At 38.3% G+C, this 17,516-nt stretch overlaps 1 protein-coding gene across 1 annotated transcript in view; it reads left to right on the top strand.

Moving 5' to 3' along the window:
* LOC143018552 (MAM and LDL-receptor class A domain-containing protein 2-like) overlaps positions 1–17,516 on the top strand; it is a 388,685-nt gene that overhangs the window by 316,252 nt on the left and 54,917 nt on the right. The window contains exons 141-150 of the mRNA XM_076174014.1: positions 284–482; positions 9,507–9,702; positions 9,872–10,060; positions 10,940–11,109; positions 14,171–14,273; positions 14,953–15,113; positions 15,345–15,496; positions 16,063–16,198; positions 16,640–16,778; positions 17,088–17,224. Of these exons, the coding sequence (XP_076030129.1) occupies positions 284–482; positions 9,507–9,702; positions 9,872–10,060; positions 10,940–11,109; positions 14,171–14,273; positions 14,953–15,113; positions 15,345–15,496; positions 16,063–16,198; positions 16,640–16,778; positions 17,088–17,224 (1,582 nt within the window). The remainder of the gene's footprint in view (positions 1–283; positions 483–9,506; positions 9,703–9,871; positions 10,061–10,939; positions 11,110–14,170; positions 14,274–14,952; positions 15,114–15,344; positions 15,497–16,062; positions 16,199–16,639; positions 16,779–17,087; positions 17,225–17,516) is intronic.

The raw sequence follows: 17,516 nt of genomic DNA, 5'->3' as shown, positions 1-17,516 counted from the left end.
AAAACAATCCAAAATTTCTTTGGAAAGAGATCTGTTGGAGGTTCTGAGGACTGTTGCCGGCCACTGTTGGGCTGTGGGTTTTCCACTTTTGGAAACTCAAGGCAGCATTTGATTGATTTATCGATTTTCTGCCTATTATCAGTTAATTTTTTATGAATTGAGGGAAACTGTTATTTAGGGATTAAAGACTCATCTGTATGAACCTATATATACATAATGGTAATCATTGATACTGGTATATATTTTTTTTCACCACTAATGTATATTCTCACTTCCTTTTTAGATTTGTGTCAATGAATCTAGCATATGCGATGCACAAGATGACTGTGGAGAAGGTGAAGATGAGGATCCTGGACGCTGCATGGAATATAGCTTTATCAACTTTGAGGAGGACTCAGAAACAGGCTGGTTCTCACAAGGAATTGATGGGGTGGACGATGATTTTAACTGGACTTTATGGAGTGGCTCTACTCCAGTTGTTGGTATGTGTTCTTGTGTGGGTGATAGACTTATTCATCAGACCTAGGTATCACAAAATTATCTTCTTGGTTAGTTTCATCTGTAGCTGCCCATCCATATAATAAAGGCACATTTAAATACAAATACTAGGCCTATCCAGATTAATCTAGATTGCACAAGGTGTGCAAAGATAGCATGTGGAAGAAGGACAATTGAAGGGAATAGAAGGAAAGGTAGTAAGTGGTGGGATGATGAAGTGAAGAAGGTTGTAGAAGAGAAATGAGCATTCATGGACTGGTTGCAAAGTAGAACAAGAGAAACATATGAGAGGTATAAAGAAAAATGAAGAGAAGCAAAACAAAAAGAGTAAAAAATTAGAGATGTAAAATGGAAAGGAGTATGACAGAAATTTTTTAAAGTAATAAAAATATGTTTTGGAAGGAAATTAAGAGAATAAGGAGAGGTGAATCAAGTAGAGAAGAAAATGTAAAAGGTGCAGATGAAGAGATGATAACAGAAGAGTAGGTGGTAAAGGGAAGATGGGCAGCTTATTTAACCTCTTCACTCCGGGGCACATCGCACGTCTGGCAGCATTAGGTGCTCGATGTGCGATGTTGCGTCATAATAATAGCATTATAAAAATTAAAGTCAGTGCTCAAATGTTCGTTCTCTTTCACCCGTGAATTTTGATAACCATATAAAATATGATGAAGCCAGTTTAGAGAGAATGAAGTTACATAGGTACGACTACAATAAATATAATCAAAAGGCCGACATCAGCATCATCACGTACCCACTTGCTCCTCATGACGCCTACGTGTGCGGCACCGTATGGAAGTGGTTAAGAGAGCTGGAGATTATTAAAGAAAATGGAGAAAAGTGGGAGATGAACTAGTTGTTGTTTGTTAACGACACTGCACTTGTGGCAAGGTCAGAAGGGGGATAAATGAAGTTAGTGATGGAGTTTGGGAAAGTGGTGAGATGTACAAGGAGAGAGGCTGGAGAAAATGGATGGCTTTAGGTATTTGGGGTTCCATGTGGCAAGAAAGAGAGGAGTGGAGGAAGAGGTAATTTGTAGATTGAGAGAAGCTTGTAAATGTCTTAGGGGATAAAAAAGTGTCATGAGAAATAAGCATCTGGGATTGGATGCAAAGAGGAGATTGTATGAATGGATGATTGTGTTGACAGCTTTGTTTGGGGCCATGTAGTCTGTGGGATCCTTCTGAGGATCTACATTGGCTCTTGTAAGAACAGTAGAGCCATAGGGACCAATGAGAGAATATAACAATTGTGCATACAGCTGGAATACCACTTTCTTCATCCTTGGTGTCTCTTTTCCAGGCAATATGACCTGTATGTTTCTGATGGGATCCACCATAAATCACAGAGGCAAAGATGTTCTTACAAACCTCATTGTGGGAGTTTGTAATGAACTAGTTTCTTTTTTGGGGTAGAAGCTTAAAGGGAGGGAGAAATAGAGTATAATGGGGTAACAGAGTAGGGCAAAGCATTAATGTAGAGCAATATGTCAGTGTAGGACAAAATATAACTTTAGGATACAATGTCAGTGGAGGACAAGATATAATGGTAGGATGTAATGTCAATGAAGGTCAAAATATCATGATAAGATATAATGTCATTGGTGGACATAATATCATGGTAAGATGTAATGTCAGTGGAGGACAAAATATCACTTTAGGATGTGATGTCAGTGAAGAACAAAATATCACTTTACGCGTCTGGGGTATTGGCTGCATGTTGTTATGGCAAAGTAGCATGCAGTTGATACTTTAGGGTCTATATGGGGAGCCCCTACAGACCAGAGCCACACATCATTTTGTCTGTGATAGAGGAAGGCTCTGCTCACAGAGAAATGATGTAACTTTCATTACTGCTACTGTCCCTCTGTTATGTGTTCCCCAACCCCTTGTTTCTGTCCTGTACCATTTCTCTGAATTTCATTTCCTTGTTTTACCTACTCTGTGGTGGGGGGAAAAGAATACTGCCACCAAGTATTTCCACTTGGATTGTAAGAGGGGAGAAAAATGGGATGGGGAGAGTTGGACCAGGCATCCTTCTCCCCGTAGCCCCACAGGGGACATTCCTAAAAAAGTAAAGGCATAAGAGGGTCTAGGAGTTTTCCAACCAGCACCCTAAGGTTTGGGTCTCTTAATGTGCGTGGATGTGGTACAGATGAGAGTAAAAGGGAAGAGATAGGTAGTATGTTTGTGTGAAGAAAGATGGATGTGTTGGGTTTGAGTGAAACTAAGTTGAGAGGGAAGGCCGAGTGCGAGTGTGAGTTTGGGAGTGTAATTGGGAGGCATTCAGGAGTGAAAAGAGGGAGAGAAGGGGTGGCTGTACTAGTAAGTGAAGAGATAGGTAAATGTGTAGTGGAGTGGAAGGAGGTTTCCTCAAGGATAATGTGGATGAATGTGAAACTGGGAAAAGAGATGTGGGTTTTTGTAAGTGCATATGGGCCTGGTAGTAAGAAGAGTGTAGAAGAAAGGGAGGCTTTTTGGATAGATTTAAATGAGTTCATGGAGAGATTAGGGAGAAACGTCAATGTAGTAGTATTGGGAGACCTTAATGCTAGGGTAGGAAATGAACCAATTGACGAAGTGGTTGGGAAATGTGGAGTTCCAGGAAAGAATCATAGTGGAGAGTTGATGGTGGAGATGTGTCTAGAAAGAGAGTTGATGATAGCAAATACAGTGTTTCGGAAGAAAGTCAAGCATAAGTACACATGGGAGAGAGTGGATGGAAGGGTGGTAGAGTGTTAATGGACTATGTAGTGGTAGATAGGAGTATAATAGGAAGAGTTAAGGATGTACATGTGCTAAGGGGAGAGGGTGGGGGAATATCAGATCATTTTTTGGTGGAAGGTAAGTTGAGAGTGGAGGATAGATGGAGAAAGAGGAAAAGGACAAAAGGTAGGGAGGTGCTTAGAGTGAACTCTTTAAAGGAAAAGGAGAAGGAGTATAAGAAGAAGCTGAGAGAGGAGAGGGAGGGAGTGAAGAACAGAGTAGAGCTAGGAGTGGAGGAGGAATGGGGATGGTTCAAGGAGGGAGTCACAAAGTGTGCAAAGATGGTGTGTGGAACAAAAAGGACAGGAGGAAATAGAAGGAAGGGCAGTGAATGGTGGGATGAGGAAACAAAGAAGGTTGTATTTACCTATTTACCTAGTTGTATTTTGCGGGAAGGGGAGCTATGCTCGTGATGTCCCGCCTTTGTATCTTGCAGTGTCTAGTTTGTTTTTAAACTCATGAATGGTTTTTGCGCATACTATTTCATTGTCCAATTTGTTCCAAGTGTCCAAAACTCTATGAGGAAAACTGTTTTTCTTCAGTTCTCTTCTATAGCTATGTTTTTTGATTTTCTTTCCATGTCCTCTTGTGTTTCTTTTGTCCCAGTTAAGTAAGTTCTCTCTATCGAGTACCTCTGTGCCTCTCATGATTCTGTAGATGGTCAATAGGTCACCTCTCTCTTTTCTTTGCTCCAGTGTCGGTAACTCCAGTTTAGCCAATCTCTCCTCGTATGATAGGTTTGCAAGTGCAGGTGCCATTTTTGTAGCTGCTCTTTGGATTCTTTCTATTTTCTTTATATTCTTTTTGGTACTGGGGGACCACAATGTCGCCGCATACTCTAATCTAGGCCTTATCAATGTAACCAATATCTTTTTTATCATGTCTTCGTCCAAGTATGTAAACGCCACTTTTATTGATCTTAGCAAGTTGTAAGTCTCCCCGACAATTTTGTTAATCTGTATATCATAGGACAAGTTGTTCGTGATAATTACTCCCAAATCTTTTTCGGATCTTACTTTCTTTACTTCTTTGGTTCCAATTGTATATTTTCCTGATATTCTGTTTTTGCTTTTTGCAAACTCCATTATGCTACACTTCTTAGTATTAAAGTCCACTTCCCATTTCTGACTCCAGTTCCATACCCTATTTAGGTCTTCTTGCAGTGCTTCACAGTCCTCATCAGTTTCTATTTTCCTTAGCAGTTTGGCGTCATCGGCAAAGAAGCTCATGTAGCAGTTCACGTCCTCGTCCATGTCATTCATATAGATAGCAAACATTATTGGTGCCAGCACAGATCCTTGCGGTACTCCACTGACCACCTCTTTCCAATCTGAATATTTTTCTCTGAGCACTACTCTCATCTTTCTACCAGTTGTAGAAGAGAAGAAGTGAGCTTTCACAGATTGGATATAAAATAGGACAAGGGAGTCATATGAGAGGTACAAAGGAAAGAAAAGAGAAGTAAAGCACAAGGTAAAGGAGGCAAAGGGGAGAGCAGATGTGAAATGGGGTAAGAGTATGACAGAAAATTTTGAAAGTAATAAAAAGATGTTTTGGAAAGAAATTAAGAGAAGAAGAGGAGGCAAATCAAGTAGAGAAGAAAAGGTAAAAGATGCAGATGGAGAGATGATAATGGAAGAGAAGGCAGTTAGCAGAAAATGGGCAGAGTATTTTACAGAGTTGCTAAATGTGAAGGAGGTAGAGAGGGAAAGATAGCTACAGTGGGAAGTGCTAAGAAAATAACCGTGATGGGTGAGGAAAATGGAGGAGAAATAAGTAAGGATGAAGTGAAGGCAGTTGTTAAGATGATGAAAGCAGGTAAGGTACCTGGTCTGGATGGATGCCATGTAGAATGTCTAATAAAAGGAGGTACAGTGATGGTGGAATGGCTGGAGAGGTTATTTGATGTTTGCTGGAGAGAGGGTATAGTGCTGGAGGAGTGCCTGTATAGTTCCACTTTACAAGGGAAAAGGGGACAAGTGTTAGTGTAGTAGTTTCAGAGGGATTAGCTTGATAAGTGTAGTTGGGAAGGCTTATGGGAGGATCTTGATTGAGAGGATTAGGAGAGGAAGAGAGGGAGTAATTGGTGAGGAACAATGTGGATTTAGGATGGGTAGAGGTTGTGTAGATCAGATTTTTGTGGTAAGATAGATATGAGAGAAAGCTATAGGAAAAGGTAAGTATGTTATTTTTGGCTTTTATGGATCTGGAAAAGGCTTATGACAGGGTAGACAGGAAGGCACTATGGGAGGTTATGCAGATATATGGGATAGGAGGAAAGCTTCTAGGATCTGTCAAGAGTTTTTACGAGAGTAGTAGAGCATGTGTCAGGATTAGAAATGGAGAGAGTGAGTAGTTTGAGGTAAAGGTGGGACTTCGTCAGGGATGTGCTATGTCACCCTGGCTGTTCAACTTATACATGGATGGGGTTGTGCAAGTGGTAAATGCAAGGGTGGTGGGTCATGGATTAGAGATGGTTAAAGAAAATGGAGAAAAGTGGGAGGTGAGCCAGCTGTTGTTTGTGGATGACACTGCGCTTGTAGCAGGATCAGAGAAGGGATTGAGGAAGTTGGTGACAAAGTTTGGGAGAGTGTGTGTAAGAAGAAAATTGAAGATAAATGTGGGTAAAAGTAAGGTGATGAGATGTACAAGGGGTGAAAGTGGCAGCAGACTGGAAGTGAGCATTAAGGGAGAGTGACTGGAGGAAGTGGATAGTTTTAGATACTTGGGTGCAAATGTGGCAGGAAAGGGTGGAGTGGAGGTGGAGGTAGAATGTAGATTGAGAGAAGCAAGTAAAAGCCTTGGTGGATTAAAAAGTGTAATGAGGAATAGACATTTGGGAATGGATGCTAATAGGAGACTATATGAAGGAGTGATTGTGCCAACAACACTGTATGGGGCAGAAACATGGAAAGTAAAAGAGGAAGAGAGAAAGAGTTTTAATGTGTTTGAGATGAGGTGTCTGAGAAGTATGATGGGGGTTACTAGGCTGGATAGAGTGAGAAATGTTGAGTTAAAGAGGAGAACAGGGATGGTAAGGGAGTTGGGATATAGGGTTGATGAAAGAGTATTAGGATGGGTTGGACACATGGAAAGAATGAGTGAAGAAAGACTAGTAAAAGAAGTATGGAAGGCAGATGTAGAGTGAGTGAACATGAGGGGGCATACTAGGATGAGATGGATGGATGAGGTGAAGGAGGCTTTGGGGAAAAGGAAAATGTCTGTTGAGGAAGGACGGGAGAGGACAGAAGACGGGTGAATGGAGAATGGTTGTATATGGATGATGCTGTGATGCATGAGGTGGAATGGGTGGGGGGATGGGGGGTGAGGTAGTTTGTGTGAGAAAAATTTGATATAGTCCAAAGGGATTTCTCTCCGTCTTCTCCTTTTCTGCATGGGGGGATGGAGAGGGGGGGGTCGCCAATTTACTGAAGCGGCCTTGCTGTGGATGTGCTGTGTCTTGCAACACTGCCTCTGACCCAGGGCAGTGGACGAGGTGCAGGGATGACCCGTCATCCAGGAGGTGCTAAGATATGAGGGAGGGTGGAGTGTATTTAGGGATAGAATGGGTGGGAATGGTTTTATGCCTTTTTTTTTTTGGCTACCTCCCTTGTAAGGGTGAAAAATCCTTGGTATATATATATATGTATGTAGGATGTGATGTCAGAGGACAAATTTTATATGTAGGACAAGGTGATACCCAAGAATTAAATGTTAGTGCCACACGGAATGTCAACTAACAACAAATGGCCAGTGTAAATCACAATGGCAGAGAGGGACCAAATGTCCATGAAAAGCCAAAAATCAGTGTAGAGCAAGATGTCAATAAAGAACAAACTGATGATGTGAGAAATAATGTAGAGAATCATAACAAGTCAGAAAGAAATAATCACAAGTTTCTAAAAATCATGTTCTACATCACAAGTTAAAATGTTGATAGGATAGGAATAACTGACACATGGTTAAAGGTAAAGAAGTTGAAGCTGAATTTAATATTACAGGGTTTAAACAACTTAATCAGGATAGAAACCACAAGAAAGGTGGGGGTATTCTGTTGCACATTAAAAGCAATATCCACGCCTGTATTTATCTAGTTGTATTTTACGGAAAGGGAGCTATGCTCGTGGTGTCCCATCTTCATATCTCATTTTATCTAGACTGTTTTTAGATTTGTGTATTGTTTTTGCACACACCACTTTCTCATCTAACTTGTTCCAAATGTCTATTACTCTGTGGGGAAAGCTGTTCTTTTTCTGATCTCTTCCATAACTGTCTTTCTTGATTTTCTTTCCGTGTCCTCTTGTATTTCTACTCTTCCATTTTGCTAGATCCTCTCTATCAATAGTTTCTATGCCTTTCATGATTCTATAAAGAATTATCAAGTCTCCTTTCTCTCTTTGTTGCTCTGATGTCTGTAGCTCAAGTTTTGCTAGTCTCTCTTCATATGATTGTTCTGAGAGTGTTGGTGCCAATTTTGTAATTACACTTTGTATTCTTTCAAGTTTTTTATACATTTTTTTTGTACGGTACTTGGTGACCACATCATTGCTGCATATTCCAATCTTGGTCTTATCAAAGTGACTAGTATTTTCTTCACCATTTCTTCAGCCAGGTATGTAAATGCCACTTTGATTGTTCTTATTAACTTATAAGTTTCTCCAAAAATTTTGTTTATATGTTTCTCAGGGGACATATTATTCATAATAATGACTCCAAGTTCCTTCTCATTTTCTATTTTTTTTATTTCTTCCTCTCCCAATTTATATGATCCCACTATTCTTTTTTTGCTTCTTCCAAATTCCATTATACTACACTTCTTAATATTGAATTCCATCTCCCACTTCCTACTCCATTCCCCTACTTTATTGAGATCACTCTGTAGCGACTCACAATCTTCTTCAGTCACTTTTTTCAACAATTTTGCATCATCCACAAAGAAGCTCTGTGTATTAGAGAAAGTGAAACAGGGTGTATATTGTAGTTTATGGGTAGAATTAACCCAAATAAATAGACAAAAGATGACTGTAGGTGTAATATATAGGCCAAAACAATTATCATTAGCATAGATTTATAGTGGTATAAGCATAATATTTTGCTCCATTCAGTGTACTTCAAGATAATCCTACCTTTGTTGCATGTCTTATTTTTACAGTTTGTGTTAGATTACATCTCTGTAAATCAGTCCAGATTGCTATGCCAAAATATGCCAGACTGATTGATGATGAATGTATCAAGATGGGAAATTACTTGTGTTTTCTTATGTGAAATCATGTTAGACTTCTTTATATGAGGTAGTCATATCCTAGAGAGCAGGATATAAGGGAGGAATGTATGACAAGGGGCTTAGAACCCTTCAACATAACTGATGTTGCTCTATGTCACAGAGTACTACAATAACATCTTGTACAATTCAAGAATGATAGTTTTATTTTTTATCGTATCATTGACAAGCCATATAAATATCATGTAAGTCCTCATTATATGGTATATATGCATTCCTGAAAACCTTATTGCAAATTTAAATTACCATATACCAAACCCATTATAAAATGTAATTATAGGATATGGCAGATGTACCTTCTCCCTGCTCTTTCCTCTTCAAAATGTCTAGCGGATAACGTATCTGTGAATTTTTCTTACCGTGAATAGAATCGAGGGTAGTACAGTAATTATCAAATACCGTAACTGAATTTACCGGATAAAGAATTGCTGTATAAGGAGGACTCACTGTATATATATATATATATATATATATATATATATATATATATATATATATATATATATATATATACATATATATACATACATACATACATATACCAAGGCTTTTTCCCCCTTCCAAGGGAGGTAGCCAAAAAGGGAAAGGCATAAAAACACTCCCACCCATTTCATCCCTAAATATATATACATATGAATATATTTATATAAATACATATATATACAGGTATATACATATACATATACATATATATATACATATATATATATATACATATACATATATATATATATTTATATAGTCTTTCAACAGCTGTTACTAGTTATCCATTTCTTCCTTCTTTTGTCTTCAAACCCATTGTTTCCAACCTGATACTTTCTTTCAATCATTTTTCACATACTGTACTCTATTCACTCCAGTTCCTCTTCTCTTTCAATATCAATCATCTGATTCTATTGCTTTTCTATTTTTCACTTTCTCTTTGATAGTTATACCAACTATACTTATTTAATGACCCACAGGAGCTGGCCCACACTTGGACCACACATATTTCAGTCATGTGGGTCACTACTTGTATTTGGATGCATCAAGGCCACAAATGGACACCAAAAAGGCCTGGTATAAAAGCAGGGCTCTCCAGCCTAACCCAGATTGCTATATGGTCTTCTATCGCCATATGTTTGGTTCTCAAGTAGCTGAGCTTAGCATTCTCTCTAGGTAGGTAAACATCTTTTTTTAAAAGTCAGATATTCATTGTGTTTTAATTTCATTTATTGTATCTTATTTTTCCATTCATGTTATTCTGTTATATTCATCTTATGGTTAATGTTTAATCAGAATTCATTCAGTACCTTTTATAATTAACTGAGGCTGACATAACCCACAGAACCACTCAGAATGGTCCAACAACTATGTTGGCCTCTTTCCCAAAACAAGGAGGTAATATGTGGGTGAAAGAACGTGTTGACCTAAGCAGTTTTGATACACCCTTCCAAATCATCTTTGAGAGTGTTGCAAGGTATGATGTCGATGGAGGCACTGCCATAGATGACATCATAATGGCTCCAGGTTGCAGGTATGTTGAAATGATTTATATCTCTTTTCACCAAATCATATTAAGGTTTTGAAAAAAAATCATATAGAATTGTGTGACATCTTGTACCTGTTGAGTTATTCCACCTTCGTGTAAGAAAAGAATCTGTTGAGTTTATTGTGATTTTGTGGTCAATAGTACTCTCATCCTTCCTCCTGTTACCTTAATTTGGAATTTCATGTTGGAAGAAACATTTCCTCCATTTTTATCATTCAATCCCTATAAAAACTTAACTTTAGGTACTTATACCACACAGATTTACACACTTCAACCCAAACATATGTGTATAGCTTTCTCCACCACATTAGACACTGATTTAGGTAACCTATATATAGTGGAAGTTTTCTTTTTAAGTATATATGACTTTGCTTTCCTCTCACATATGAATTTTCCTATTTTCTTTTTTCCCTCTTTTGATCTTGCTTTTTCCCAGGTCACTTTCTTTGTGTGTTTATCCAACTCAGCCCTTCTTGTTCTGTTCTGCTTTATTCCAAGCCACCCCAGATACAAATCTAGAAAAACTGTTCTTCAGGCATACAAAAGTCACCTTTGCCAACAATGTTTGGATCATCATCCTGCACTGAAATGTTACATGTAGTACATATCATCCCACATTGCCTTATATGTACACAATATGGACAACATTGTAATATTTCTTCTCTTGAGAAATGTGTAGGAGAACTTGGGGACCATTATCAGCTATCTTGTAGTCATGGGTTTCTTGTAAAAATAAACCCAAGGCATTGATGATAAGTGATGATTCCTCCTTATGTGTTCTGCACATTTTATCTGCATCTCACTTATTCTTTTATTCTCTTTATGTATGTTGTTCTGTAGATTTATGACTCTTTCCTCTGGCAGACTTTATGATGGTGACCTGCCACTTTCCAACATAACAACTACCACACCTTCAGGAGGCTGCAGCCAAAGTGAAATTGAATGCAGTGATCATACCTGCCTTCCCCTGACCAGCAAGTGTAACTTCGTTAATGAGTGTCCTATTGGTGATATGTCAGATGAAATTGGATGCAGTAAGTCCAGATTTTTTTCTTGTAGAGCAGATGGAGGAGTGTAAGCTTAATTCTAGTTGGGATACATATAACTGTATGTAAGGAATGAGTTGGGGTAATGCATAATAAGAGGCAGATATTGAAGTAATTCTTTGTGGTATAAGGTATGTTCAATAAGTGATGAAGAAATTTCAGGATTGATATTTATTATTTTTATAAACATTCGAAACTTTGTCTCCTTCAAAATAATGGCCTCTTGTATCTACACATTTCTGCAGACGTCTCTCCCAATCTTCTCAAAGTCCTTCTTCATGTGTCACTTCAGGTAATTTTCCAGTGCCTCTTTTTAGCTCTTGTGTTGACTGGAATCTGACTTCCCTGAAACTGCCTTTCATGTATGGGAATAGGAAGATGTCACAAGGGGTCAGGTCAGGGCTGTAGGCTGGGTGTTGTAACACTTTCATTCCCATGTTGACCATCTGCATGGTCACTAGTGTTGACCTGTGGCATAGGACATTGTCCTGGTAGAACCACCACTCACCACTGCACCAATGTTGTGGCCTTTTCTTCCTCATCTTCTCCATAAACCTTTGCAGAACTTTAAGGTAATACTCTATTGATGCTTTGACCCTCAGGAACCCATTCAATGTGAATGAGCCCCTTGGAGTCAAAGAAAAGAATGACCATGGTCTTCTCTTGCGATCTGCTCATATTTGCCTTCTTGGGCCTGGGAGATGACATGTGCTTCCACTAGGTACTCTGACATTTGCTCCCAGGGTCATAGGTGAACACCCAACTCATGTTGCAAGTCACTACCTTATTCAGGAAACCTGAATCAGCTGCTATCCTATAGAGAAAGTCAGTGTAACATTTCATACAAAACTGCCTCTTGTCATCAGAGAAAATCTTTTACACAAACTTGGCACAGACTTAGTCAGAACTGTATCCACTCAGCCAACACTAATACCAACAGCTTCAGATATCATCCTCACAATTATTCATTGGTATTGCATCACTAACCTTCACACTTCCTCAATGTTTTCCTCCTCACGGCTGTTTGGTGGTCCAGATCTAGGTTCATCCTTAACCTGTTCATTTCCTTCAGAAAATCTTTTAAACCACCAATAGAAACTTGCTTAACTCATCAGTTCATCCCTCATATACCTCCTATAATGTTCCATAATCTTCATGTTTGCTTTTCTTAAGTCTAACACAAAATTTGATGGTATAACGTTGCTTCATGTTTTACTGCATCTTGTCAAATGTTGACAGACTGGCAAATGGGATGAGCAAACTGGTTCCACAACATACACTGCTGCACTCAAACCTAAAAACATAGAAAGGTGCCAATTAGTCATTTTATAGACAATGTGTATGTGTACTTCACAGTAAAGTAACTTTCTGATTGAATGATATTTAATGCGTCCCATTACTTATTGAACATACTTTGTACATCAAGTAAGAAATGCATGAAGCATCTGCTTTGTTCTATGTTAGGCTTGTATGATTAACTATAGTTGGGTTCATCTTCTACATTGACCCTGCTCTATAAATTGATGCATTTTTACTTTTTCTTGTGACACCCTTTCATCTCAAACCAAGAGATCTTCTCTGTTATTTTTATCAAATTTCTTCATTGCCCTAAACATTGCAACTAAGTCACCTCTTCCTCTTATTTCTTCTGAGTATAGCATGTCTACTGCTTCTAGTCTCTTTTCATATATTCTCAAAAATCCATCCAAAATACTTTGGCCCAAATGCAATAAAGGCCCTGATTGATCATTTAAATCACTTCTGGATGTAGCCTACATCAAAATCCCATAAATTTGGAAAAAAGCATATGTGATACCTTTATTCAAATAAAACAACCCACCAGATAATTTAACATCCTACAGACTAATTTCACTATCTATCTTATCCAAGCTGATGGAAAGACTGATGGTAGAAAAAAACAATTAATCTTTCCACCTCCCCAAACCAACATGGATTCAAGAAGGGCCACTCCACCAGTGCCCTTCTCATAAACATCACACAAGTGCTTGAGAGATTTAACAAAAAAGAATATTGCCAGAAAGAACAATTATGGAGCCAATAAAGATAAACAAGACATTTGATAAAGTTCCCAGAAACATATTCTCCTAAAAAGTCTTAGAAACAGACATCCACAAAAATAGGAAATGGCTAACACAATTCTTCAGTGGCAGACAGTGCAGAATAACTCAAAACAACAAAATTTCTGAGACTAAAAGTCTGTTTAATGGAATTCCTCAAGAAGCAGTACTGTCTTCTGCATTGTTCAACCTTTACACTAGTGATAACACCAAAGTGCATACCTGGGTAGATTATCTCACAGTAATAACCCAACATAGCAATTACAGAATAGTAGCTAAAAACGCTGCATCTTACTGAGACAAACTAGAATAAAGACTTAGGGGAAAAAATTAAGCCTTTTCATAGAAAGCAACAGTAACATTGCTCACTCCAGACAACCATGAATCAAAGAAACATCCAATAGTAAAATTGAACAGCAAAATCCATCCATTGAAAAAGAATCCAAAAATCCTGGCCTTACTTTTGATTTTCACATGACCTTCAATCTATCCTTTGAAGACTTGACAGTAAGAATGAACAAGAAAGTATACTAAGATTAGTAGATATCAGTAGTAAGCATGAGCTTTGTTAAGTAGGAGGAAACCCTTATTACAGGGTACAAACAGTCCTTGAGAACCACACTTTACTATGCTTCTACAGCATGGTTCCCAACAATCAAGAAAACAAATATTGATACCGTACAGCTTCAGCTGTTGGGCCTTGCTGTGGAGGTGCTCAGTCTTGCTGTATTACCTTTGACCCAAGGAGTGTAGTGGTGGACAAGGATGATCCTTCACCCATTTGAAGCTAATATGGGAGGGATAATGAAATGGATTTTTGGATGGGTGTGGGATTAGTGTAGGGTGGATGTATGCTTTCATTTGACCACCCTCCTTATGAGGGGGAACAGGGCTTTTGGTATATGTAAATATGTAGTTTTGAGCAAGACCTAATAAAAGCACTGTTGATAATATCCCATTTACTTTCACAGCAATGGATTCATGTAGCTTCGAGGGTCGAGACCTATGTGGTTGGAGCATTGATGCACATAGATATGAGACTCTGTCAGCAAGAAACACTTCTGTCCTCTATACGTAAGAAATGAAGATTTAGGTTTTATGGGAAACATAGAATATTAACTGTGTTCTAGCTAGGATCCATTATGGCATAGTAAATTCATTCTGTATTTTAGTTTTTCAGCATTTCAGCCATTCCATATTCTTTGAAGTAATTCAGAATTTAGTTGTAAATGTAGGGGCTCTCAAGAAAAATAGAATATTCAGTAAAGTTGTACCAGTGCAGTTTCATATACATTCGAGTATTAAAATTTGTAAAATATAATTGGAGCAGTAAGCCATATCATATACCTGATTGTATTTATCTAATTGCAATATACAGAAAATGGATTGAATTCGTAGGATCTTGTCTTCAACTATTATACTTACTTTTAAATTTGCATATGATCTTAACTTGAGCTATTTCAACTTCTATTCTATCCTAAGAGTTGGTGCATATGTATGGAGAACTCTGTTTCTTGACATCATTTTAACATATGTTTTTTATAATTTGTTCCCATGCTCTTGTAACTTTCTCTTGTTCCAGACCAAGAGATCATCTATGTCATTATCTATTCCACTGAAAAGAGTTGTTGGATAGGGTAATTGGCACTCACTCTCTGTGCCCTCATTAGTAATGTGTGTACTGAATAGGAACATTAAATTTACAAGATCTAGAAAGGGAAGATTATCATGAATATAATTATCTCTCCCTCAGGTGGATGTTGACTCAGGGTATTGATACTACGGATCCATTTTTCCAACAATATAAGCCATTGTTTGACCACACCGACAGCAGCCAGCTTAACAGATACCTCTATACTGAAACTACAGATCAGGAGATAGAAGATTCCACTGATCTTGCCTCTACATTCCTTGGTAAGTACAGAAATGTGATGAATTACTGTATAGGTAATAGAGATAAGGAAAAGATATGTAGCTAGTTTTAATGCTGTGAACATTCTGATCTTAGAGTCTGCACTTCTGTACATGTAAACATAGAAAAAATATATATATACTTCCTCTTGTTCATATTTGTATAGGTCTAGTTATTTCTCTACCAGATCTCCCTACCACATCTTCTAACCCCAACTTCCTTGTCATAACCAGGGGAAACAAGTACTCAGTGCCATCTGACATTGTGGTATGTGCTGGATGGTCCTGAAACAGGATCTCTGCGTGTCATCAAGAGAGACCGATATGGAGGACCTGAGAAAGAGGTTTGGAAGACTGAGGGCAACCATGGAGAGCAATGGAAAAAGGTCAGCAAAAAGCTTTCTACCAGTGTTTTATTTACAATTGATTATATATTTTACCCTTCCTCTGAATGCATTAGTATTAACTGTATGCAATGCTTCTACATATGACTTTAAATATCATAGATGTCTTCAAGAAAAGGTTTGAATATATTTAGTTTTATCAGCTGAATTGAGCCAATAAGTGGCTCATGAACCTATCAACAAGCAGTAGTTAGCCCCTATAGCTGAATCAAATAATCTGATGACAGAAAACTACTAAAAGTTGGACAATATGATGAAAGGTTAGATCAGGATAAATGTCGCTCTCTTTTGAGCAAAGGATACCTCCCACTGGTGAATAAGGTCATTAGGCAACAACCAGAAAAAATATAAAGATTTATTCTATTTGGTAAAGGGTGAAGTAATATCATTACTTTTAGATCATTTCCTTCGTAGAATTCAAGAATTGCCATTCTTGACCAGTCCTTGAAAGTAGTCACATAATTGAATAACACCTGTGCAAATGCATGTGGTTGACAAGCAAACTAAATCCTGTACAGATTTCGTTGATCAGTGTTTCTCCCCACCAGGCTAATGTATGGCTTGGGCGCCTACTAGGAGAACAGGTCGTGGTGAGGGCACAACGTGGTCTTAAACTCGAGGGCCTTGCCAGTATTGATGATGTCGCTTTTGTTGGATGTGCTCCCCCAGTGCACCCTCCTTATGGTGAGTACTAAGGCCAAAGGAGCCTTGGTTTCAGGTGCCAGATAACTGAAGGATGTAACTGTGAATGTGCATTGTATAAATCAGTTTGTTGCCCCAGTATTCTCTTGTAGGTCTTCTGCAAGAGGTCAATCTATCTGATGTTCCTGGTCTCTCTTTTAGAAGACCTGTGGCCTCCAGGAAATCAGTAACAGCCTCTGGTCAGGATCATAAGTCACTTAAAGAAAAAATAATGTGTTATCTGCAAGAGAGATCAGGGGTAATTGATTGATTTATTGATCTCTTGCAGGAGACCTTTGACTTCTAGGAAACTGGACACAGCCACTGGTTCAGCCCAAAAGTCACTCAGTGTATAGAAAAATGAGTTTGGGCCAGAGAAATATAAGATGCATCTGGGGGTAATGCCTTTCAGTTATATCATCACTGTTCTTGTTCTTCCTGAAGGCTTAACCTGTGAGGACCTTGGTGATAAGTTCACATGTCGTATTGGCACTTGCATTGATGCTGGCGACACCTGTGATTTTGCCGATGACTGCAATGACCGTTCTGATGAAACTGCTGAGCTTTGTCAATCATGGAAGAGGTATGTTGTAAACTTCACATGCATAAACATTGCTACCGGAAGGTACACAATACAATTTTCTCACTGCAGATCATCCAATATCTATGTAATTTAATTAATCTTTTGCTATGTCCATTTCATAATGAAACTACTTTGATAATTTATTTATTCATTAGTTATTAATATATAAAAAAGTAAGGTACTCAGAAAAAAATATTATGAAAAACCTGCCATTTACAGTACTATTCTAGAAAAGGTAGAGTAATAATGTATTGATAATTGATTACCAGAGAAGGTCTAACAATGAAAGAAAAAAATGTATTTGAACAGATGCAATCTTGAGAATGGTCTTTGTGATATGTGGACGGAGGAGGAAGAGGATGAGGTGGACTGGAAGATCTATCAAGGAGCAACTACAACTATTGCCAACATTCCTCCAGTGGATCATACTACTGTTACCAACTCTGGTAAGCCCGTTTTTCCTGTGGAATTGGTGTGATATTATTTGTATGTCACTGGCTGAAAGTAGTAGAAAAACTGGAAGACTTGCTGGTTGTCAACTGTCCATATGTGAAAAGGCATAAGACACACAGTTCAAGTTGATACTGTGAGATCTTGGGTCCAATCTGGAGACTGAGTGTCAGCCTCTCAGGACTGCACTTCTTGATGGAGGTAAGAGGTTGAAGGATTTTGAAAGTGGGCAGGAACTACTGTCCGTCTTACAGGACCACCATAAGCAGGTATCCATCATTGGTCCCT

Source organism: Oratosquilla oratoria, chromosome 35, assembly GCF_046742065.1.
Source record: "Oratosquilla oratoria isolate Oo_2021 chromosome 35, ASM4674206v1, whole genome shotgun sequence".
NCBI lineage: Eukaryota > Metazoa > Arthropoda > Malacostraca > Stomatopoda > Squillidae > Oratosquilla > Oratosquilla oratoria.
The sequence above is the reverse complement of the archived record's forward strand: the minus strand, read 5'-3'. Positions and strand labels throughout refer to the sequence as shown.